A 25647-nucleotide genomic window follows, 5' to 3' on the forward strand; every position below is an offset into this window, starting at 1 on the left:
AATTTCCTGTCTCTTAGCATAGGTTTTTTTTTTTTTTTTTTTTTTACAAGATAAAAATTCTACTCTATCTTAATTTAAGTTTATATATATATGAAACTTCCTCCTAAAAACTTGAACCCGACCCTTGCCCCCAACATCTCACAAGTACTTGTGGAATGATCGTCGCATCAAAGGTGAAGCTCTCTTAGCATAGCGTCTTGATTCCTATGTTTCTTTGCCTTTTGTTTTGTAGTTCTTTGTTTATTATTGGGAACACCCTGTATTCTTTCACCTTTTTCTTTTTTTAATAATATTACACTTTTACCTGGGTAAAAAAATAAGAAAGTTTAATGAAATTTTACTGCATTCCATCACTAAAAACATCATAATCAGTTTGATTTTTGTTAGCACTCTGTCAACAACATGATAGATCATCATGTAGTGGATTATCCGCATTGAACAGACAATCCTAAATTTAGTACCATCATTCATATTGCATATTAGTGCGAAGAGTTGCTGGCATAATCTACTATCATTTGTTTTTAGTCTACAATCTGCTTTTTGTACATTAACATATTTTACTTATATTGATGCCAAAACAGACCAAGAACATTAGTAGTATACATTGTAAAGACCTGTGCTTGCACAAATATGGTATTTTGGAAGAAAACTCTTCGTGGTGCTTCACATAATGAGGGATAATGACATCCCTTCATGTACCTTTCTGACGGACACCTCAAACTTTTGAGTAAATAGGAATAATCATATTGGAGAACGAAAATGGCTGACATAAACCTTTAATTTGAATTCATCAATTGATGCCCTGTACAGGATTCACTATATCAGACCATAATTTAGAAACAGTACCACCCTACCATTTAATTCACATTCAATTCCCACCAAATCAGTACCCTAGTCATGGACAAAGAATCATCCACCAAACTTCCCTGTTAGTGATACGATCTTCAAGCTGCTCGTGGCTAACTGTCATGGTAACTGGGTAGCAACTGATGCCCTGTACACACCCCATTCTAACCCTTCCAACACATCCATTATCAGGAATGTTATAGAGGATCTGTGTTCCTCATTTACAGCAGGGCTCTGTAAGGTACAAAATCATGGGGCTGGGATTTGCAGTGCAGAAGTAAACCACCAAATGTACGACAAGGACAATAAAAAAATTTACCATATGCTGCTGTCCAACTTCTCTAGTTTCTGAACCATTGAATGATGCTTCCTGCCTTTGAATACTTCAATCAGTGATCGTAGTGCTTTGGATATCATCTCTTTCTTTTGGTCCCCAAGATATATATTTTCAAATTCAGACTGATCACTTGTCTCTCCCAGTGAAGAGCATAGCACCTTAAACCACTCCTCAAGAAATGAAGCTTTCTACATGGAATGCAGTTAAATAGCCAAAAAGAGAGAAATTTGTCAAGCACTATGAGAAATGATGGGCATATAAAAGTCTAAATCAGTTAAAAGCAATCTGCCACGTCACCCCCCTTAAAGGTACAGACATTATGGGAAAGACTATATTACTAATGTTGCAGACACACACCATAAGAGCAACCAGATGCAGGCATTTCAACATGGCAAATTCATGAAAACAGAGCATGGACAAAGCAATTAGGAGGTTCAAAAGAACACCACGTATATACATGCATGAACACATTAATTTTCCTCTCTCAAACATCATTACATATCATTTAGTCAACGCTTTAATTAGACCTAAAGTTCTGATGATTTGATACAACTCCCTCCCTTTAATCCCCCCCAAACAAAAAACATATACCACTCTGCCTGAAATGAAACAAAATCTGTATCTGAAAATGTCCAGCGTTTTACTGTGCATGAGCCATACAAGTGTCCGAATTTACAGATTTCCATTCAAACTTTATGAATTTGTAAAAGAAGTACTCCTGTCCTATATTGTTGGTCCTTTATTCCATTTAAGGATGTCCTAAAACATGATACTCTTCAAAAAGTCAATGGACATAATAATGTTAATAATTTTACCAACTAACCTTTTATTTATTTATTTGATAAGTTGGATAATTTTATTAAAAAATAGATTACTGCATGCTTATGATTGAGCATTCTGTAACCTAAAAACATCACAAAATATTATACTAAAAAAAGAAGAGAATGTGTGAAATCTATTAGCAAGTTACAATTTGTAATTCCCCAAACTCAAGACCAATAAAATAAAGTGCATATCAAAAATGATTCTAGTTGAGTCCTTGATCTGTCTGTATTCTCAAATGTACGACTATTTCTCTCCTTCCACGATTACCACATCAAACATAGTGGTACAATGTTCCATATCGGCAAAGAGTACTCCCAAACCAATTCCTCCATCCAAACAAAAGATCAACCACTCTCCTTGGTAAGACCCATTGAATCCCAAAGACATAAAAACCTGACTCCATAAGTCATAGGCAACACCAAAGTGAATTAACAAATGATCTAAAATCTCTCCACTACACCGGCACATTCAACACCACCCAACTAAGGTATCTCCACTACAGTGGCACATTCAACACCACCCAACTAAGGTAAATTCCTGCTTGATTAAATTACCATAAGTAAGAATTTTCTACAATTGCAATCCAAACAGAAAAAGAGACCCTCTTGGGGCCTTAACACACCATGGAAAAGAGTTAACTGATGCACCACGAAGAACCTCATAATAGGAGTGAACAATAAAAACACCACTCCCTTTCAATTCCCAGGTCATCTTGTCACCCCCTCCCTCCTAGGAGTAGTGGAGTATAGAAGGTCCAAGAAAGAACCAGCTGACTCCAGCTTCCAATCATGAAAACCTCTGTGAAATCTCACATTCCAGATCTGGCCTTCCCCACCTTCCTGACTCTCCATGACTGAATGGACCGATGCATTCTGATCAAGCAAGCAAGCATACTAATCATGGAACTAGTCTTCTAGAGAATGACTTCCACACCAAATATTCAATATTCCTTTTTATTTGAGTTGACATTAAAACTGGTAGTTTTGGAAACCTCTACCTTTTAATTTGAAAGATAGTGCATTTAATGATATTCGCATTTGATGATATTCCCTTAAAAAGTTGGATCTACTAAATAGGAACAACAATATATGGCAGAGGGAGTATTAATGCTTGAAGCATGTCTTAGTCAAAGCTTCATCTTTAAGCGTTGGTGCTACTTGGGCTGCTTGTCAGCTAAACCATTATTGTGAAACCTATCCATACTCACAGCCAGCATACTCAATGCATTAAATTATCCATTGCAGAAAATATTTCTTAGCAAGAAAAATGACACGTGTGAAAGCCACCCCCCCCCCCCAAAAAAAGAAAAGAAAAAGAACTGACATAATTTAAAATAAATTTTGACAGCATATTGACTATTATTCACGTACATGGAAGTACTTACTTTCACAAGAAAATCTTTCAGAGGTTCATGATCAGTGCTTGAAGCAAGGCTAAGAACATGCAACATGGTTGAGGTTAGCTGTAAGAGGCAAAAAGAATAAATTAAATTTTATAACAGAGAGAGAGAGAGAGAGAGAAATTAAAGGAAATAGGCTTACAAAACATAACAGCTCTCAATAATTCAGTAAATATCTATACCGAAAGAGGAGAATGTCACAATTTATATTTTGAATCATAAACCTCATTTGAGAGGGGAGAAAATAATGGAATAGAATAAATTGAAAATGATTTTTACACAATATTCCATCTAATCCCATGTTTGGGAGTTTTGTGGTAAGAAATTGAATAACTAGGCAGGGATGTTAATTCCATCCCATTCACTCATAAGCATTCATCCCAAAAATGAGAGGAACACTCATTCCTTTAATGAAATAAAGAAGAAATATTGATTCTACCACTATCCTGAGAAAAGACAAATAAAAGGTAAATGGTATAATATTACTTTTTTCTTTTTCTTTTTTTTGATAAGTAAATGGTATAGTATTACTTTCCCTTTCATTCCTTCTTAAATTCCCAGACACAATGGATACAATATGCCATAGTCCATTCCGTTCTTGTATAATCTACCAATTTCATTATGTTCCAATCTCTTATAAACTCCCAAACATAGTGGTACTTCCTCCCCCCCCCCCCCCCCCCCCCCTCTCTCCTGGTCAAATGTAGTCAGGAATTGGTGATTTGAAGTGTAGGGGGGCATTCATGATACTTTGCAAGCATGAACTGTGACAGTAGCACTAACAATTTGATGCAGATTATCTGCACATACAAGCAGCATGGTGTTTAACATGACAAAATTTTGAATTTTCATTAAGTAGATATAAGTTCTGATAATAATAAAGAAACCTTTCAGATCCCAAGCAACTGAGATAATACAATCGCAAAAAATTATTCATGTTTGATCTCTAGTAAATAAGATCATAATTTTCATATAATAAAAATGTGAAACAATATGTATTTCTTCTATCAACTTCAAAATAAGCATTCTTTTCAGATAATTAAAATAAATAACTTTACGTAACTATAACACACATCATTTGTCATAATATTTTGGAAACTTATATGTCACTATTTACACACTCCCAATTCATCCAAACTGCTACGGATTGGTTACATGAATTCACCAATGTGACAGAGAAGCACAACCCTAATACACCAGGGGTATATAATAGGAAGCACCCAAAGAAATGAATTCACCTCATCAATTCAATATAATATATTTCAGAACCCATATAATATTTGTCATACATTGTCCCCATTACTTCAAATTATATAATATATTAAATTTTATTATCTTATCTGAATCTGACAACTACAGGCAAATCGGGATAATCCCATATAATATCAATCCATACGAGTGCTCAAATGCAAAAGATCTAGGAGCTAGACCTGCTTCTCAAGTGCAACCCTATATTTGAAACTCGATGGCTCTGAAATCTGATCTGATCCTAGATTCTCTACTATATGCTCCAGGCCTTGGATGACATCTGGGAGGGATTTCCCATAATCTGCATTAAACAAACGAGGAGAAGACTAAGTTACCTTCTCATCCAATTACTTATTTTAGAACAGGGCAGGAAACCTCAAGTTGAACAATACAAGAAGGTCCCAGAAAGCAGGAAATGAAACTATCATGGGGTTAAAAAGAAGATGACCACGATGCAATATATATCCTAGCTTTGGCTTATGCTGATAAGTAAATGGAATTGTTGAGTTACTACAACAACTACAATCACATTTCAATCATAAAAATGGAGAAAGGAATCAAGCCTACTACTCACCATATATTGATGCTGGCACAGCCAAAGCAGCAGCAGCTTGTATCCTGATCTTAAAGTTGGAAGAATTGCGCAACAACAGTAGAAGAATACTAAAAACAGATGGAGCCCTGCCAAATTATTGGGTATGCATAATTACATCATATTACAATGCACTTTAATACTCAATGGAAACGTTTATGACATGCTTACAAGGTGGATGACAAGAACTGTAACTAAATATTATCATTAAAAAATTTACAACTCGCCACAGCATACATGAACAATAAAAATATGATAGTGCTAATTCAAGGCAAAAAAGGGGAAAAGAGGGACAAATGGAAAATTATGTATTTTCAACAGAGGCTGAATTAAACAGTAAAATATGAAGAGAAGAAGGAGAAGGAGATGACAATCACAGAAAAAGATTAAGACAACTTCTGCCACTTTTATCCCTTTTCTCATTGATGTCTATTTGTATCATAGCTAAATTGAGAGGAAAAATAACACAATAACAAGGAGACATACATCATTGTCACTACCCCAAGAAAAAGGTACCCAACTAATGGATGCGATTAACTATCTTGGACTAGCATTACCAAAGGCCAAGGTATTTCATGTACTAAGGCTGTGTTTGAATTGGGTGAAAACCGTTTCTAGAAATCATTTTCCGTAAAACCCACGTGTTTGGCTGTCACGGAAAATGATATTTTCCGGAAAATGACTTCTGGTTGACTAATATTTTCACCTTTGACCCGGAAATGATTTTCTCCCCTCATTTTCACTTCAAATCATTTAAGGAAAAAGAGAGAGAGAGAGAGAGAGAGAGAGAGAGAGAGAGAGAGAGAGAGAAGAGAGAGCCCAAATCAGAGAGAGAGAGCCCAGATCGCGCCGCGCCGATCTCGTGAGCTCTAGTCCGACGACCGCGATCGACGCTTCGCAAGATCGCGCCGTCGATCGCGATCTCGCAAAGCGTCGATCGAGATCTCGCCTTCGCGAGATCGCGCCGGATCGAGATCGCGATCGATAGCGCGATCTTGCGAAGCGTCGATCGCGATCTCGCGTTTCGCGACGGTGCGCGCGAACGCGAGATCGCGCCGTCGCGAGATCGCGACGTTGATCGCGATCTCACCTTCGCGAGATCGCGATCTCGGATCGCAATCGTTGATGATTTTTTTCTGGATTGTGGCTTGTGTTTTTCTGGATTTGTGTTTTCCTTCTTCTTTTCCAAACACCAGAAAATATTTTCCGGAAAATTTTTTGAAATGCAACCAAACACATGGAAACATTTTCCTTTTCCGGAAATTAGCATTTCCGGAAAATATGTATTTTCCGGAAAACGTTTTACAGCAACCAAACACAGCCTAAGTGAAATATTTTGTTTCCTCGCTTTATGCAAAATGGTGTAATGTCCACTCTGAATGGTGGTATCCATCTAACGCATTCTCAAAATAGAAAACTGACAAATATAACCATGAGTTCAAGAGGCAAAGATGAACTGGGAACAAAAATTTGATTTACCATTAGATGGGAATGGTTTAGAGTGTGTGAAAAGATATTTTGGGTAACAAAACCCCCTGGATACTTGCACTATCTGCTCATGAATCTGAAGAGAAAAACTAGCATACAGAAACACATCTAGCTCCAAAACAGACCTCATTGCACTTGAATCCATATGGCCTTTTCTATACATGCCCAACCATGCAAGTTTCTATCCCCTTATTCAAATCTATAGGAGCACATGGAGTTCTACAAATAGCACAAACAGAGAACCTGAAACTAATATCCATATGCAAACACCTAGATGAAGTACATGAAGTGCCAGTATAAAGATAAAATCTTCACTGTCTATTCAATTTCTTCACTATTACATTCTAATCAACTTATAATTACTTATTAGCATTAGCACACATCTACAATTTGTTAACACAAAATCAGGAAAATGCATATGTAAACAAATAGGCATCTCAACAAAAGCAAGCATAATTACCATACCAATCCATGTCTTGAAGTCTTAATGTCTCATTTAGAAATAGGTTGCTCAATGCATGACAAACATTCCACTGGACCTGCTAGACAGACATGTCACGCTCAGTGCCCAACAGACTTGATATTAGAAACAAAGATATGCAAGTTCTCAGCCAAGTCCAACTAGAAACGTGGTTCCACAAATATAACAATGGGGATATGATACCTTAACATTCCCAGTCGTGACACAAGAGATAAAAGCTTGGACCATTCTCTCAAGCCGACATGGATCTCCCATAGAAGCTGGATGGAGAGAATTTGACGTGTAGCTACCTTTCATATAACTACTTGATGGACATACCTCATTGCTGCTGGTCTTTTGAGATAGGCCAGTATAGTCGATTGGTTTGTCACAAGCACCAGACAAAAATGTATATTTAACAAATCTTGAGAGATTCCCAAGAGCCCTCACAGCATTTGATTTTATCTGATGGTAATGAAAAAGAAAGGACTTTCTAAAGCAATGAACAATTATACATATTAGACAAGCATGAAAAAGAATACAAAAAGAAAAGTATAGTAGGCTTGGTAGCTATAACCAAATTCTTTCCAGCTTATAGATCATATCTGCTGCTGAACCCAAAAAAAAAGAGAGTAAAACCTGGAAATTAAGCAACTAAAGAGAGACTGTAATTTTCATACAAAAAAGTGAGGCAAGCAGCAGGTAGGGGCAAATGTAAAATGAATCAAAATGTTTGATACTTCATCTAGCTTGTGGTATTTGTGATATAGGCCAGATGCTCTGCATCAATATATTATCAGAAAGCAATTACACTACTACTCACATAGATAATAAAACAAATCTACATACAAGATGGTCAAGTGTCTGGAATAAAAAGTATTGAGGTAAAAACTCTGAGAGAGACATCCAAAAATGGTTCTATATTGTTGGTCATATTGGTCAAGGTGCTATTCTAAGTTTAGAGAATATCTTTAATGATGAGTGCCTCCTGCCTCCCCATATCACCCAACCAAAGGGCAAAAAACAAACCAATCAACAACAATTACCTTGTCTCCATCCATTGTAAGATGCAAAGCACACTCAATTAATAACCCAATTAATGAAGAGTCCGCATCTGAGTCTATAACAACAAATAATAATAAAACAGTAATTAAAATATTGAATGCAATGATTCTCCAAAAAAAAAAAAAAAAGCCTGACTCATAATACGACTCTAGTGACTTCAACCCCACCTTTAGATTGTTTTGATTGAAAATCATCAACACAGTGGCGGATTGAATCACATATGTTGGCCAAAGCCCAAGAGGCTGTTATTCTTACCTGAAACAAGTATTTTCAAATAAGGTTTACCTCCTTCAGCAACAAAAATCAAATTTTTGTTTTAAATATATATAAAAAATAAAATAACACAAAGAAAAAATATACCGAGACCAAGGGATCACGAGTGTTAATCTCAACAGCAGGGATAAACTTGGCAAGGATCTCTGCACTATATGGTTTACATTTTTAGTAAAATCTCTAGCCATTTTTCTTGCATAAAAACAAGTAGATAAAAGATTATAGGAATTTTAATAGACCATATAACAATATTTCAGAATCACCTCTGAGAAACTTGAGGAAAACATGAGATGACACCAATGGCTCGACAAGCAGCAGACCTAACTGAAGGCATCTCATCATTTACAGAAGCCTTAATCTACAAAGATTTTGCAATTAAATCCAGAACCTAATTAGCAAGGCATTCAATTCCATTCATCATAATACGGATAACAAACACAGGTTCAAGTCCACTTACTAAAGAAGAAAGAATGAAATCTTGTTTCTCCTCCATGAGGGAAAAGAAAACAGAAGATGTTATACCCGCAAAACATGTAACTGATGCTGCTCTCACCTTCCAAAGGAAAAGGAAGAAAATTTAGATATATATATATATATATATATATGTTATAAGTAACAAAAATCCATTAAAATAAAAACACAAGGGCAAAGCCCGAACAAAAATAAAAACAAAGAACTAAATATATGTTATTAGAAGCTCAAAGAATCCAGGAATTCTAGAAAGTGTTAGAAGTTTAAGTCTAGTCATATAAAGTCTTCAAAAATAAAAACTTTTGTCGTCCATATCTCTTTCCCCTCAAAACATTGGGCATTTTTCTCTCCATATTTATATCTGGTTTTGCCTTGCGTGTTGCTTAAAAATCTTTTGTTACATTCTCAAACAATAACAAAACCCATTGTTCATCTGGATTGGAGAGACATTTTCAGAAGTGTTAACTATAAATCCACCAATACATTATAATAGCTGTGGCTTGCATAGATCCATTGTCCAACTCTATAACTGATTTATAATTTTAGTAGTTTAAACCAAAATTTTAAGTAATGATAATAAATTTAAAAGGAAAAAGATTACATTTCACATTTCTCCACCACAATGCTGAAGGATGTAAATAATAATAACAATAAAGCTAAAAGAAACTAAGGCTCCGTTTGGATTGAACTTATTGTTGCTGAAATTGAAAACTGAAAACACTGTAGCAAAATAATTTTTAAATGTGTGAATAGTACCGTGGGACCCATTTTTAATATTTTTTAGTACGTGAACAGTATTGTAAACAGTACATAAACAGTAATTTTTGTCTCTGTACAGTAAACTCATGTGAGGTTACTGTTCACGTGCAGGAAAAAAAAAAAAAAAAGGGAAAACGTGAAACCAGAAACGCAGAAAAACTCAGTTCCCAAACACATACTAATTATAAAAAAAATTAAAAAAAAAAGTTTCAAATTAACTTTTCACTCTGCTGAAACCTAGAGATGAGAACTTAAATTTAAGTCATATCTATCAAAAAAAAAAAATTGAAGTCATATACGGCCTTTTTCTTTCAGAGGTTAAAAGTATTTGGTTCACAAAAAGACTTGGTGCAAGTGACATGCAGTTCTGAATATTCACCAGCTTAGCATATATTGCATTCTCTTAACATTAGTATCCATCAATATCATATCTAAATACTTATTCCAAAGGATATTAAACAATTGATGTATTTGAGCACATATTTGAAAGTGTTTCACATTCAGGAAAAAACAGCCGAAATAATAATAATAATAAGGATAAAATTACCTCTTCATTTTCTTTAAGCCCTTAAAACACAAAGACCCTGAATTTTTTTTCCTTAAATCAATGGATCTAAATGTCTTAATCCAGACATATAGCTTACTATAATAAAAAAGCTTTAGCAAATGGATTATCCATCTTCTAGCTAAAATTTTGCTAACCAACCCCCCCCCCCCTCCAGAAAAAAGCATTAATATCATCAAGTTACAGTGCATAGTCAAAACTAACTAGCACTGTAGCTCAGAAAAATAAATGTATATATTTTTCAATGGTTCTCTCTCCAACTCAGATCTCTCTCTCTCTCTCTCACTGAGGCATGTGGTGGCTATTGTTGGGCACACAGTGACTAGGAAGCAAGGACACTTCATTTTGGCGAGCTACAACCATGTCAGACACTTGACACGACTGGGACACTTTTGCCCGACACTGCTAGGACACAATAACAAGAGAAATCGAAAACCCTTTCACAATACAAAGAGAGCATTCATGCTCTAAATAGTAATAATGCATTTGAAAATTAATACTATAACTATCTTTATTCTTGGTTTATATTCTAATTTCTAAACATCCTTTAATAGTCATGGATTTGCTTTATTACCCATTATTACTCTTAATTTGATATATATATATATATATATAAAACATTATTTGAAAAACAAATGCTTGATAATATATGGAAAATATAAATAAAAATATATTTAATAATTATCTAATAGACATGTCCCGCCGTACCCATATCTTATTTTTTCAAAAATTGTCATGTCGCCGTGTCATACACATGTCTGTGCTTCTTAGCTAATTGGCCATTGAGTGGCTGATTTGGCTGTGAGATGGCCAATCCTGGCCAGTGGGTGGCCGATCATGGCCATGGAGTGTCCAATCTTCTGAATGGAATGGTGGCCAATCTTGACCGAACAATTTATTTGTGAATAAAAATAGAAAAGATCACTAATATTTAAATAAAGTAGTTAATAAAAAAAAATAGGGAGTCAAGTGTTAGTTGAAATAGCAAAGTGGCTTTTTGAGTTAAATTTTGGCTAAAATTTTGCTAGTCCAATGTGAATGCTCTAAGGTGTGTATAAACTTTTACTATCCTCCTTAAGACAAGATTGCTTATAAAAATGCCATAATGTCTATGCAGATAATATGACAGAATACAGCAGAGATATTATTTCTGTCTATGCAGATAATGGCAGAATACAGCACACATATCATTTAGATCTAACCAAAAAAATTAAAGCAAGCAATATGAAATTCTAAAATTTTCATCAGGACCAAATATACTAATGAAACTTAATTGTTCAAAAAAATGAAAATCAAAATCCTAACCAACCATTGCAGAAGTATGCCATAAAGTTAGAGGCATATGCTTATCAATTGCCTCACACCACTGCTCAGTGCCTGTCTGACACGCTTCAGATTCATTTTTGGTAGCTTCTGTGCCATTTAGTTCATAAGATGGGGCTGACGATACTTTCTTCATCCTTATGCAGTCAGATGTAAATGGGGTAACTTTATCATCAAAAAGATCCTCAGTTCCTTTAAATCCAGATATTGCACGAAGACATTCATCCAAAACCTGAAAGTTTTAACATGAACTATGACACCGTGATCAGAATAAGAACAGGAAGAAGGCATTCCCGTCACAAAAAATGAGAAACACATTTGAGGCACACTGCGCATCATCCAGAAGAGAAGTTCTATAAAGAAGTGGAAATATGACAACTGCATCTCTATCATGGTAAAAATGAGCATGTAGAACTGGAGGCTCTATTGTACATCTTCTGATATCCTCTTAACTTCAAATACTATGAATTTTGCATTCAACCAACCAAAATTCCTAGATTAAGAAGGTTTAAGCATCATGATAAAACATAAAACAGAACTCTCCAGAAGCATGTGAGAGTCCTTCACAGGCCAAGATCTGATAAATACGTTAATCTCATAATAAAGAGACCATCAAAAGAGGTGCTAAGGAAGTGAACCAAAAAAAATAAACCATATGGATCAGTACACACATTATTGAAGGACATGTTAGATTTGAGCAGAAGTAACAATACGATACTATCAGTAGAAATCATACAGGAGGGAATGCTTGGGACTAAAAAAAGCACAATCTGCCTTTTTTTTCCTTTGCCTAGACAAACAAATAAGTTTTTTTTTGGTGCCCCCGCGGAGGGGGGGGGAGGGAATAGACATGCAAAGATGCCCTACCTTGACCGCAGCTGTAAGGACTTTTTCCCCAATAACCCCAACAATGTCTCCAGCGTTTCCCTTCCATGGCCTTGCAGGTACTTCAGGAGTTGCTACCATGAAGAAGCCATAAACAACGGTGGAAACTCGTTCCCAACATGCAAACATAATGTTTGGGTAATTGTGTGACACAGCTCTAAGTGCCTGTGACCAATAATATACGATGAATGTCAAATTCCAAAACAATTTATTACCAACAAAAGCAAAAATTTAAGTAACATCTTTAAGATCTTTGACCATCCTTTTTCTAAATTCTAGCATAATTTTCACAACTAATTAAAACATTGAGCAGCCACTAGCCAGTGTCTTGACAAAAGCTGTAAGTAAAACTCATTTTATCTAAGTACCAAGGACACAGGTATGAGCACAAATCTAAGTATTGAGTTCATATAATAGGATGTTACTGTTGTAAGCAGCCTACTTAAGTATGGGTTTCAAATAGTCCCATAAAGATTACATTTTATAATAATATTTGTGCCTCTTAGGCCAATGAGCAATAGCACAACTGACACTTCCTCCTCCCATAATAATTGGATGGAGGGTGAGTCGTGGGTTCAAGACCCAATGGGTGTGTGTAACTTACCAATAAAAAGAAAAAAGCTTTATGATTTTCTCTCATTTAATAACTGTGTAAGACAAAACCTTAGCTTTAATGAGCAGACTGAGTTAACCATATGCATCCCAGATAACATTTTTCAACAGACCCATGACAATTACCACATACCCCCCAGTCACCCAACTTCAGAAAAGACAAGGAGAAAATGGCAAGAACAGAGGATGACCAGACAAGAACTATTAACCCCAGTATTAATAATGGGAAATCAATCAACACAAATTATAAATAAAAAAAATACTAGCTTTCTTATGAAATTACCTGGAGAGCCTCAAAGCATATATTTGGGCTGGTTAGTTGTTCTGAGTATTGAAATATTGCAAAAAGAACACCTGACTTCTTTTCAGCCTCAAGGAAACCTGGAAAGAGGCATCAAAAGAATTTCCCAGGTAACCAAAAAAGAAAATACCAATGAAATTTCCAACCTTAATAATAAGTTGATTATGCATATAAACATCCAGCCTAAAGACAAAGGCAGTTGCAATGAGAGAGATTTTTTGTTTGATAGGTAATAAAATTTTTATTGATAACAAAAATGCAATGTGTTTACGATTGTAAACACACGGCAAAGAAAGAATACAAACAAATCAAATAGCAGATCTAACAGAAATAAGGAAATCAGACAAGGAAATACAATGCGTGAGGCCCCAAATACGGGACCACTCAAACAAAGTCCTAGCTAGCGATGTCTTCAACAGTTCAATAGGTCTCTCAATGTCCTCAAAAGTTTGGGCATTGCGTTCCTTCCATACTAACCAAATAAGACACGCCGATACCATATTCCAAACCTTTGAAGAATAATTCCCCAACCAATTCCTCCAAGCAAAAAGAAGAGAGACAACTGTATATGGCATCACCCACTGAACCCCAAACATAAGGAAAACCTCACTCCACACAGCACGAACAAACTTACAATGGAGTAAAAGGTGATCCACAGTTTCCTCATCACACCGACAAAGACAACACCAATTAACAAGACGCAAGTTCTTCTTAACAAGGTTATCTACGGCAAGAATCCCATCCCTAGTAGCAGTCCATAAAAAGAAAGATACCCTTTTAGGTACCTTAATACACCAAATGCTCTGCCAAGGGAAAGAAACAGAAGGGGATTTTAATAAAGAATTATTAAAGGAGCAAACATCAAAAATACCACTACGATTCAACTGCCAAATCATAACATCATCACCCTCCCCCCTTGGTATTCTAGCTTAAACATGCTAAAAAAAAGAGAGTAAATCTCCTCGTTTCCCAGTCATTAAATTCACAACAGAAAAGTAAGTTCCAACTCCTACTTCCCCCATTTGGTGCATATAAAATCATATCAGAAATCAAAGCTTCTTGAACCATAGCACGAACAAACAGTTTCGGATATAACTCTTTCAAAGAAATAGGACTGCTCCAGGGGTTGTACTAGAACCGAATGCGAGTACCCTCTCCTGCTACATAAACCACATGACTAAAGAAACTATCTGCATCTTCTCTAATACTCTTACACAACCCACAGCCATGTGTACCTCTGACAACTCTAGTGCACCAACCTCCACTACCCTCCCCATGTTTGGTGGCAATAACCTGACGCCATAAATGGGTAACTTCCTTCCCAAAGCGCCATAGCCACTTCTCAAGCAAAGCTTGGTTAAAAAGCCCAATCTTCCGAATCCCCAAACCACCTGCCTCCACCAGCCAAACAACCTTATCCCAAGCAACAAGCGGATATTTAAAAACTTCATCAGATCTCCCCCAAAGGAAGTTCCTCTGAATCCTCTCTAATCTGTCTGCTACATGTTGTGGAATGGTAAACAAAGAAAAATAATAAGTTGGAAGGCTCGACAAAGTGCTATTCAATAAAGTAAGCCTACCCCCTTTTGATAAATATAACCGCTTCCAACCTGAAAGCTTTTTCTCCATCCTTTCTAAAATAGAGTTCCAAATCGAAGCATCCTTGTAATGAGCCCCAAGAGGCATTCCCAAGTAAGACAAGGGCAAACAACCAACCTTACAACATAAAACATGAGCCAAAGCATCCAAGTTCCCAAGAGATACTCTATGCTTAACACATACTGTATTTCTTAGTCCGACACCATAAATACATTCATAAGGCTGTATAGCAGTTAATCAATGAGAGAGATACTCTATGCTTGTTTCTGGTTTTGTTTACAAAGTTCCCAATCATGATTCTCAATGTGTGTTCTGAACTCTAAAGCAGTGTTGGTAAAAGTGCATTTAAGAGCAAAGTGCGAAGTGCCAAGGCTCTAATGCTTTTTGCCTCTAAAGCGAGGTACATTCAAAGAAGCATGCATTACTACAAAGAAAAGTATTTCTTTTTTTTTTTTTTTGATAAGTAAAACCAGTATGAGAAAAGTATTTCTTATATATAATAAAATAAGGACATAAGAGTAAATTTAGACAAACCTCATTTTCTATCCTCCCATTTTTCTTCTCAACCAAATAAATAAGTTTTCCATCCCTCCACTTTTCCACCCCCAACCAAACACAAATGAGGGAAACTAAAATCTCTTCTATCCTCCCACTTTTCCATCCCCCAACCAAATGGACCCGAAAAGTTAGTAGACGCGGGTGAGGCAAAATCATTAAAGATGAAAGCAAACGAATATTATAAGACATATCACATATCAAAGTCAAGAAAGTGGTCGAGTAGCAAAAAGGTGGAAGACGAAAATTCTATGTTTTCTATACATATGAAAATACCCACCAACAACAGCAAAGCCTTGTCCCAAAACCATGGGGTCATCTATGGATCCTGAACAAGTTAATTAGAATTGTTCACTTGTATTCTTCTCTACCATTCTATCCTATCCAAAATCATATTCTTTGTCATCCCCTTAATTAACATGTCTTTTCTACTACTTTTTCTAGTATTGTTTTAGGTCTTCTCTACCTCTTTTTGTTCGCTCAACTTGAATCAAATCAATCCTCCCACTAGTGCATTAACCACTCTCCTTTGCACATTACCAAACCATTTCAAATGACTCTCCTTCATCAATGCGGCCATGGAAGATTAAATTGCTATTGCTTTGCAAATTGACCCATTCAAGAATCATATTATTTTATGGGGTCCATGTGAAATTCAATCGAAGCAAAATTTGTATGGTTTTAAAGGCCTAGGTATGAGTCTTTTAGGGTTAAACAATTTTTTATTTGGGTTTTTATTTTATTAGTTAAGGTCAATATTGTAGTCAGAGACAAATTTGCAATTCAACCATTCCTACAAATCAAATGCATTTTGGTAGTTTAATTGAGTCTAGAATTTTCTAGGAGATCACAAGAGTTTATTTTCTTCGAGTTCAAGTTAGTTTTTTATTATATTTTTAGTTTACTACTGATACAAGAGTAAAAATACTACTAATACAAGAGAGTCATTATATATACATATTTGCGCTTTATACATTAAAAAAGAAATGGAGTTGATTAATAAATTAATGAGTGTTTTGAGCATTGAGGCATGTTGGACTTGTGTGTTCTTTTCTCCCTTTCTCTTCTCTGTTTTCTTCTACTCTTTCTTGTGATACTGTTCACACTTCCTCTGAACACTATAAAAACCTCTTTCCTTCTTGCTTACAACCTCAAACCAAGCCTTTCTTTTACCCATCAAAACTTTAAAACCCCACTTACTTTCTTCTACCAAATAGCCATCAAATAACTTATCAAGTTACCTGTTAATTCCAAACACAACCCCATAATCCTTTCTTCAACAATTCTAAACCCTAGATCCACGAATTCTTCTAACTCTAAACCCACTACAACCACACATAAACAAATTCATTAACTTTTCCTATGTCGATATCCTATCTTTCCCTGGATATCCACTAATCATTTTAACATTATCATTTCAAATCTGCTCATTTTATGAACATGTCTCTTAATAAACTAGCATCCAGTGATGTTTAGTCTTTTATGAACATGGCTAGTCTTTTTTCCTCTGCCTTATGTTTTTTTGCATGAGGTAGTTTTTTTAATATACATCTTTATTACTTATCAAAAAAAAAAAAACATTCTTGCAAAAATTTCTATTTGACTTAAGAAATATCCAGTACCAAAAACACCCCTGATCTTCTAATTTGAAATCAGAAACCCTAGAAATTTGAGAAATGCCCAAATTGATCCTTTTGGATGGTTGTCCCTCATTGTTTGATGTGGTGCATTTGGCGGGAGAGAAACAACCGGTGTTTTGAAGATTCTGAAAGGAATGTAGCTGGTTTAAAACTTTTCTTCTTTAAAACTCTATCGGACTAGATGTCTATCATAGGAAGTCATTCTATTTCTTCGGTCTATGATTTGATGGGTGCATGTAATTTATGTATTCGATTATGTTGGTCCCTGGCTGTATACTTCCTGTATACTCAGGTGACTCATTATTAAGTTATTAAATAAAATTTCCTTTACTTATCAAAAAAAAAAAAAAGTTATTATTCTCTGTGACCATCAAGCCACAGTTACAGAGATGTTTCATCTTTGTGAGTTCTTTAGATTCTACAGCATTCCTCCATGTTTCCAACTTGTGTTGACTCCACGTCTAGTTTCATCCACTAAACTATATTGTCTGCTACAGACAACAGCAACTTAAAAATGGCTAGATATTGGCTTTAAGTAGTACTGTCTAGAATTCTGTGTTTCTTACTTCATGGAAAAGTGTTAAGTCTCTTAAGAATTGCTTTGTTGAATAAGGAGATAGCGTGCTTAGGGCCTAAGGCAATTGGGTTGCCAAGGTTGTTGCGGTTGATGTGGCTGTTTTTTCACCCTCATGCTTCCTTTTGAATCTATGAGGTATTCAAAGAGTTCTTCTAGATGTTTGTAACTAGTGTTGGTTTTCAAAAAAATTTAATTTACCTACACATACACAAAAAGGAGAAAGTGTTGTGTGTGTGTGGGGGGGGGGGGGGGGGGGGGTGGGGGGTGAATTTAACCTGTAGATATCTCTTCTAAAAGCATTTCTCTGACTTGTAAGGAAGGTGAAGTAGACAGCGCTGCAGTCAAGCAACTAACAGCAGCAGCCTGTTAAAGGAGGTAGAAATATGATGAGAGGTCAGTAAAACAGGGAAGTGAGAGTTACAAATATTTCAATATAACACATGAGGAAACTAACCAGAAGGCCAGTCTGATCACTTTTGAATGAAAACCCTTCATTGATCCTAGTCTGAAGAGATGTAATAACTGTTGGCAACAACTCTCCAGGCATTCTTGAATATCTGAAGAATTATCATGAATACAAACAACAATACTGTAAGTAGGAACATTTTCTCACAACGATGAAAACATTCAAAGTATGCTCATTCACCATTCAAAAAAGACCCATAATATCATATGTTTAGTTCGTTATTAGGCTCATTTATCATATAATTAATCAACTAGGTCTAGGTAGAAAATCCTAATCCTTAGCTAAAAACAAAGCTACATTATTAATGGTTCAGAGTCTTCAGATTCATTACCAACTGCCATAGATCAGAAGTTTGGCATTGCATAAGTTGAGAAAAATTTTTGCAGGTTGATATCCATTTAACCATCATATCAGAAAGCAAGCTTTACTATATCATAACATCATATATTCTATCATTGTATAAGATATTTAAATACTATAGGTGTGTACACAGACATATGGATAATTTAAGGCCAGAGTAGATGAATCTGACTTATAGACATAAACCCATGATCAACAAGGTTATCCCAGTCTAACAAGAAGGTGACAATTTGAACCACGTATGGCATGTTTTGGAACTGAATTCTGACAGGTACAAGTGACAAATGTTTTGCATGTATGAGGTTTTGCAAATTAGTTAAGCACAATAGGGACAACATGAAAAACAGTAACAAATAGTACAGCATTATGAGATCACTAAGAAGAAGATCCATACGGTGTGGATGATACTAAAAGCATGAGAATCTTGAATAAGGACGCCAGCAATCTACTATGAGTTTCGCGCTGGATTAAGTACAGAATCCCTACACAAAATGGATTTGTAAAAAATGTAAAATGCAAGCATGTAAACAGTATATAAATAACCTCATGCATTGAAAAAAAGCACCAAAATGAAGGCACAATTTGCACCAGCCTAAATGAGAAGTGCAACAATGTATTTAAATACCTGCATGTAGTTGCATTAGTATCTGTCCGAGGGAACTTGAAAGTGCCATAAAAGATCCATATTTGGAAGATTCTTTGTATTCTGCTACCTGCAGAAAAATGGTAGAAGGCCCATCCAACATGACTGCCAGAGCTGAGGCTGAAGCAATCCGAGCCTAGGCAGCACAGAACAACTTAATGTGTTAGCCAGGGAAACCAATAAGGAAAATCATAATATGATAGATAAAAGATGTATCAAAACTGCAACAAACAAGAAAGAGGAAATATATGCATCATATCTCACAGATTACAAATAAACTTATTTAATACTGGACGCTTAGATTTTAATTAAATAACCAAAAAACAGAAGTGATTACATATAAACAAAAGAACCAATACCTTTAAATAAGGATCATATAGCAAACATGTCATTAAAGTCGCTTCAAACTTCCTGTATATAAGCAAGTCACAATGAAGTGAAAGGTTAACAAATTTGGGGATGGGACAATCGAAATAATTTAACAAGAAAGGAACAAAGAACAATGAAAGTTTCACCTAAGTTGCAGTACATCACTGGTCGGCAAAAGCAGAGTCCATTGGGTTGTAAATGATTTGGAATCAACTTGACAGAGATCCTTCCCGCCAACAGTAAAAGTTGTCATTGTCAATAATAGCCAAAATGGTTTTCACCAAAGGTAGTGATAAAAAATCTACAGAGAGGGCTAAGCTAACATGCACAGCATAACTCTCTTTTGTGATAGGTAGTAATTAACTAAAAGTACCAAAGGCAACAAATACACACATGGGACATCTCAAAATCAAGCATCATATACAAATAAACCAAAAAGTGCTAAACTGATAAAGAGAACTGACACATGCTGTTTACAATCAGGGGTCTTAGGAAGGTTGACCTGAATAGGTCCTCATTTTAGGCATTATCTCAAAAAGACTACATATTTATAGCAAAATCTAGCATCTGAGAAAATAACCCACACTTGCCACCCCAAGTGCAATGATCACCTAAGTGACCTTCACAAGTTCATATTAACACGTGCGGTCCCAAGTACAATCCCTTGCTCCCTCCAAGAGGGGGGAGGTTTGGAGGTGGGTTCAACCAGAAGAATAAGGGGAGGATTCCATTGATTTTTGTAGGCTACTACTGCCATTTGATTTAATGACGGAAAAAAAAAAAAAAAAGGACACCTTGAATGACTCAAGCATCATGAGGAGAATTAAGAATTTGTGAACTGACCTGAATACAAATGATGGCAGCTACTCTAACCTTAGAGTGCCAAACAGTCTCACTTTCTTTAACTGATCCATCACTGTCACTGTAATCTGAATCTGATGATGTGAAATCAACTGTAGAAGATTCATGATCTGAAGAACTTTGAGAATTTTGAGATTTCTTCTGCCTCATATATGAAGTGTCCTTTTTGCGCAAGTGTGGAGGCCGATATGGACTATGCTCTACTTTTTTAGGTTCATCAAAGCTTGACTTACTCATTATACGGAGCTCCTTCTCCTGGTTACCAGGAGCTGGATATGTAATTTGTGTTCTACTTTCAAGGCCATAAGTAAAGAACATTCGTAGTGCCGCTACAAAACCTGTCACCTGGAAAATATATCACAAAGGAAGAGATTGTAAAAACAAAAACTGCAGGAACAAATTCATCACATGACCTAAAGTCCCAAAACACAGATGTTACTTACATGGTCAGAAAGGGAACCTTTAGGATCCTTGAGTACCAAATGCAGACAATGCAAGAGAGATGCATAAAACCTGCAGGGCAGAAGTACCACCCACCCATCCATGAGGACAATAAGAACTTTTAAAAAAAATGCATAGATTAGAGCAATTAACATTAGGGAGCTTTTTCGGTTAGTCTTTCTTGGGATTCAGTTATGAGGAGGAGGTATACCTGGACATAACAGTGTCTCCCACGAGCAAGCTCTTAGATGCCAGGAAATCCATCACTTTCCTAAAAACCTATTCAAAATAGACAGTCCTTAGAATCTATATGCGTAGATATTACCAAAGAAAGAAAAAGCTAATATGATCACTGCCCACCTCAATAATCAATTTCCAAATATCAACTGGAATGGATGATCCATCGCTTGAGACAGTATCACCAAGCATAGCGAAAGCAAGAGTCTGGACTTCCCACAAACTGCTGTATCTGGGCATTTTCTTTCCTTTGTCAGCAGCACGTCTTTGGTTTTTGATAGAATTAGACGAGCAAAGTAATTCCGTATGAGAGCGCGAAATGACACTGAGAAGGAATTTCACCAGCTGGGTATCTTCAGATGGTGAACATTTTCTATGATATAGACTAGTAAGACGTCTGAGGCACGAAAAGTTGAAGTTAGAACATAATTGTTAGAAGTTGGAATACATATTCTCTGGAGTATGGACTGGTATGAAGTATGAACAGCAAAAATCAATGAACAGAAGTCATAAATTGATAATGATGCGATGCCAAACTTGTTGTATAATGGTAGAAAAGTAGCATTTCATAATGCATATGCATAAAAAAAGGAAATTGGGGAGAGATAAAAAAAGGGAGAGTAAACAAACTTAATGGTGTGGAGGCATTCGATGATGGAAGCAACTGAAGCAGCATTAGTGTGAATGAGATATTGGAGCATCTTTGTAAAGGAGTCAAGTATGAGAGTCCAAGAAGATGGATTAAGGTCAAAGGAAACACGAAGACAGACATCATGAATCTGTGAAAAAATATATAATATATTCAGTGAAAGAAGAACGAGGAACAGAGAATGAGAATTAAATAATAATAATAAAAAGAAGACAAGAAAATCATAGGTACGTACCAAGTGTGAAGTAAGAGTAAAGGTATCAGTGATATCATCGGGTGGGGCGTGAGCATTCACCAATTCCAGCAGAAACAAGAGGTCGGAGGTAACCTAATCAAATCATCATTATATTCAAATTCATAGATGTGATTTTTGAGCAAATTTAGAAAACAATAACAGAGAGAGAGAGAGAGAGAGAACCTCGTGAGGAGGAAGTTGGGGAGCGGCGGAGATGAAAGATTGAGAATGGGAGAAGATGAGATGATGAAGGAGTTGGTGAATGGAGGAGGAGGAGGCGCCTCCTCTGGCGTGAGGACTATGACTTGTTAGGGTTTCGTCTCTGAGCGTCAGAAACGCCGTCCTCCATGACCTAACTGCCGTTGTTGATGAAGAAGATGCCATCCGTTACCAGATCGATCAAACGATCCCTCTCTCAACCTCTACAACAACAAATCCATGGTTTTGGTGGTGACCATGCGTTGTTGTATCTCTAATCTATTTACTGCCATATGGATATGGTGCGGCCATGCGAGACACCCACACGTTCTGTTGCAAACCCAAATCACCACTTGTCACTCCACTCTCTAGTAACTCCTCCAAAATTTCCAACATTCCTCTTTCTGTCACATAATCAAATTCAAATCAATAAAAGCATTCATTCACATTTTCAAATTCATATCAACATTACAGTAAAAAAGTGTGCTATGTGCATGAGGCTAATATTTACTGTGAAAATGTTATGAAAATATTTTGAAGGTAATATTTTTCTATTTTATGTCATGTCAAATTGTATCATCTAAAGGTTTTTTCTGTTTAGAATCTCATAATAATGCATATGCATAAAAAGATCTCATAATTAATATCAATATCATATTTAGCAAAAAATTAATATCAATATATCACAGTAGAGAAATGTATTTCTCTACTGTATACACGACACTTAGGTAGCAAGTTATTACGGTTTTTTAATTTGAATCTAGACACTTAGATAGCAAGTTATTACGGTTTTTTAATTTGAATCCAACATCAGTCAGAGTCCGTAACAACTTCTCACTTAAAATTTATTATGAAAGTATTGTAAAAATATTATGAATGTAACATTTCTTTATATCATGTCATATCAAATCTAATCACATACTTAATCGTATCATTTCATTTTTTTTAGTCATTCGGTGCACTCTAACCTTTTTTTTTTAATAGTTACCGTATGTTGTTAATCATGTAGTTCTGAAGATTTTCTCTTATAGAACCCCCAAGTACTTGATTCTCAACCCAAAAAAAAATATGTACTTTATGCATAGAGAAGTGTCAATTAAGCTATAAGACTCGATCCACTTAAAAATAATATTAAAAAAAAATGGGTTGAGAGAATCTATTCTAAATCCGAACATATATCTAAAACTCGTACTAAAAGTTGAGCTTAAAAATAGTAGTTGCACCAAGGTTTTTTTTTTTTTTTTTTAAGAAGCAGAAAGCAGTAATATTATTAAACAAGGGAGTTCTGAAGATTTGTTCTTATAGAACCCCAAGTACTTGATCCTCAACCAAAAAAAAAAAAAAATGATATGTTTACAACATTTTTACAATAAATCCTAAGTGGCAAGTTGTTACTAGTTGTTATTATTGGGGCAAAAAAGTAATCTTAGCATTACTTTGAAATTTGAACCAATAACAACTAACCACCTGTGATTTGTTGTAAAAAATTTGTAGACATAGCATCTCTAAAAAAAAATATGTATTTTATGTATAGAGATGTGTCAATTAAGCTATAAGACTCGATTCACTTAAGAATAATATTAAAAAAAAAAAAAAAAGGATTGAGAGCATCTATTCTAAATTCGAATATATATCTGAAACTCATACTAAAAGTTGAGCTTAAAAATGGTGGTTGCACCAAGTTTTTTTTTTTTTTTTTTTTTGAGAAGCAGAAAGCTGTAATATTATTAAACAAGGGATGCCAAGTGGGCAACAATTACAACATTAAGATGTGAAGGAACACCCTCCATCCACACCTTTAAATCACTAACATGTCTAACAAGATTGTGAGCAACAAAATTTCCTTATCTCTTAACATGAGAAACAGTAAAACCAACAAAGGATACTACTATAACCTTTGCATCCTCAATCAAATGACCAAAAGAAGCAAAAGAAGACTCTTCACTCCTTAAAGACTTAATAACTCTCTTGGAGTCACCCTTAAGGATAACGGAAGAAAAACCTACTTCTTGAGCAAAACATAAGGCTCTTAAAACAGCCAAAGCTTCAACTTTATCAACTAAGGAAGGCAAATGAATATTTTTAGACATGGAAGCCATAACTTGTCTAAGATCATCTCGAATTACAACCCCTATCCCAGCTAAATTACTCTCCTTAAACACAGCATCAAAGTTAACTTTAAAAATCAGGTGAGAGGGAGGAAACCACACTACTCTGGATGAGCCATGTGGATTTAGAGCTGGCAAATCATCAGAGAGAGTATGGATAAAATCTACATGAACTGCAATTGCATTAGGAAGAACTTGAGAAATAGGGAAAGGCTTGTCTAATGTGCGAAGGAGATTTCTCCTATACCAAATTGTCCACACTATAACAGCAAACAGCTCTAGATTCTTCCCTCTATCAATGATAAATTTGACCAAGTCCCCAAATCTATTAAAAATTGAATTTCATCGAAAATTCCACATTGAATCTAAATCCCAAACAGGAGAAAGACAAGGACAATTCCAAAGAGCATGCATTGTATCTTCATAGGAAATATGACAATGATCATAAATATCTTCACTGAGTACCTTCCTTCTCACTAGATTTGTCTTGACAATGATAGAATTTTTACAAGCTCTCCAAACAAAATTACGCACCTTATTTGGAATTGACAAGCTCCAAATTTTCTTCCATTCAGCTTGACCGAAAGGGAACAGATCTGCCTGGCCGAATTGCAGACCATCAGCATCAGAATTCTTCTGCTCTTCCACTAAGAATTGGTAACCAGATTTAACAGTGTACAATCCCAATTGATTTAAAGGCTAGAAAATTTTGTCAACAACCCGATTCTTACACAAAGGAATAGACATGATGGAACTTACCTCATGGGGAAGAAACAGATTATTAAGGAGTGAAAGATCCCATTGTTTGGTCATAGGATTAATAAGATCAGCAACATGAGCTCCAATAAAAGATTCTAGCAAAGGAGATTGAAGCCTTGTATTTTCAAAGGATGGCATCCACGGATCTGCCCACAAATTAATACTTTCCCCTGTTCCAACCCTCCAACAAACACCTTTTTTGAGCACATATCTACCTTTTAGAATACTTTTCCAAGCATATGAACCCCAAAAATTTTCTTTATCATCCAAAATTGAACAATGAGGAAAAAACTTAAACTTAAACACCTTGTAAAATAGTGAATCTTTACTGTGAAGAAGTCGCCGAGCTTGTTTAGCAAGAAGGACATCATTAAACAAAGTAAGATCTTTAAAGCCCATACCTCCCTCCTTTGGCTTACACAATTCATTCCATTTCAACCAATGGATTTTCCTTCAACCAACCCTTTGACCCCACCAAAATTTTCTAATCAAACTCTCAAA

At 35.6% G+C, this 25647-nt stretch overlaps 1 protein-coding gene across 11 annotated transcripts; it reads right to left on the reverse strand.

Moving 5' to 3' along the window:
- Window positions 1–746: 746 nt before the first annotated feature.
- On the reverse strand, window positions 747–22775 carry LOC126713140 (uncharacterized). 11 transcript variants are annotated; one of them, XM_050412808.1, is made up of 28 exons: window positions 22265–22771; window positions 22082–22174; window positions 21828–21976; window positions 21321–21594; window positions 21172–21239; window positions 20963–21032; window positions 20502–20864; window positions 19805–19884; window positions 19649–19700; window positions 19272–19425; window positions 19041–19128; window positions 18275–18377; window positions 18096–18183; window positions 13432–13529; window positions 12519–12701; window positions 11638–11883; window positions 8991–9086; window positions 8797–8891; window positions 8621–8684; window positions 8428–8515; window positions 8242–8315; window positions 7400–7660; window positions 7201–7277; window positions 5230–5336; window positions 4838–4956; window positions 3393–3470; window positions 1166–1371; window positions 747–1080 (listed from the first exon to the last, which is right to left on the reverse strand). In XM_050412808.1, coding segments are annotated over exons 1-28 (3576 nt in total). In that variant the 5' UTR covers window positions 22466–22771; the 3' UTR covers window positions 747–1079. The 11 variants fall into 11 exon arrangements, 7 of the variants coding, with proteins under 7 accessions (XP_050268765.1, XP_050268766.1, XP_050268763.1 ...); XR_007651284.1 differs by lacking the exon at window positions 747–1080 and adding an exon at window positions 2631–2880 and having other exon boundaries at window positions 1223–1371; window positions 22265–22775; XM_050412809.1 differs by having other exon boundaries at window positions 747–1371; window positions 8991–9076; window positions 11634–11883; window positions 22265–22772.
- Between the last annotated feature and the right edge of the window lie 2872 nt (window positions 22776–25647).

Source organism: Quercus robur, chromosome 2 (assembly GCF_932294415.1).
Source record: "Quercus robur chromosome 2, dhQueRobu3.1, whole genome shotgun sequence".
Classification (NCBI taxonomy): Eukaryota; Viridiplantae; Streptophyta; class Magnoliopsida; order Fagales; family Fagaceae; genus Quercus; species Quercus robur.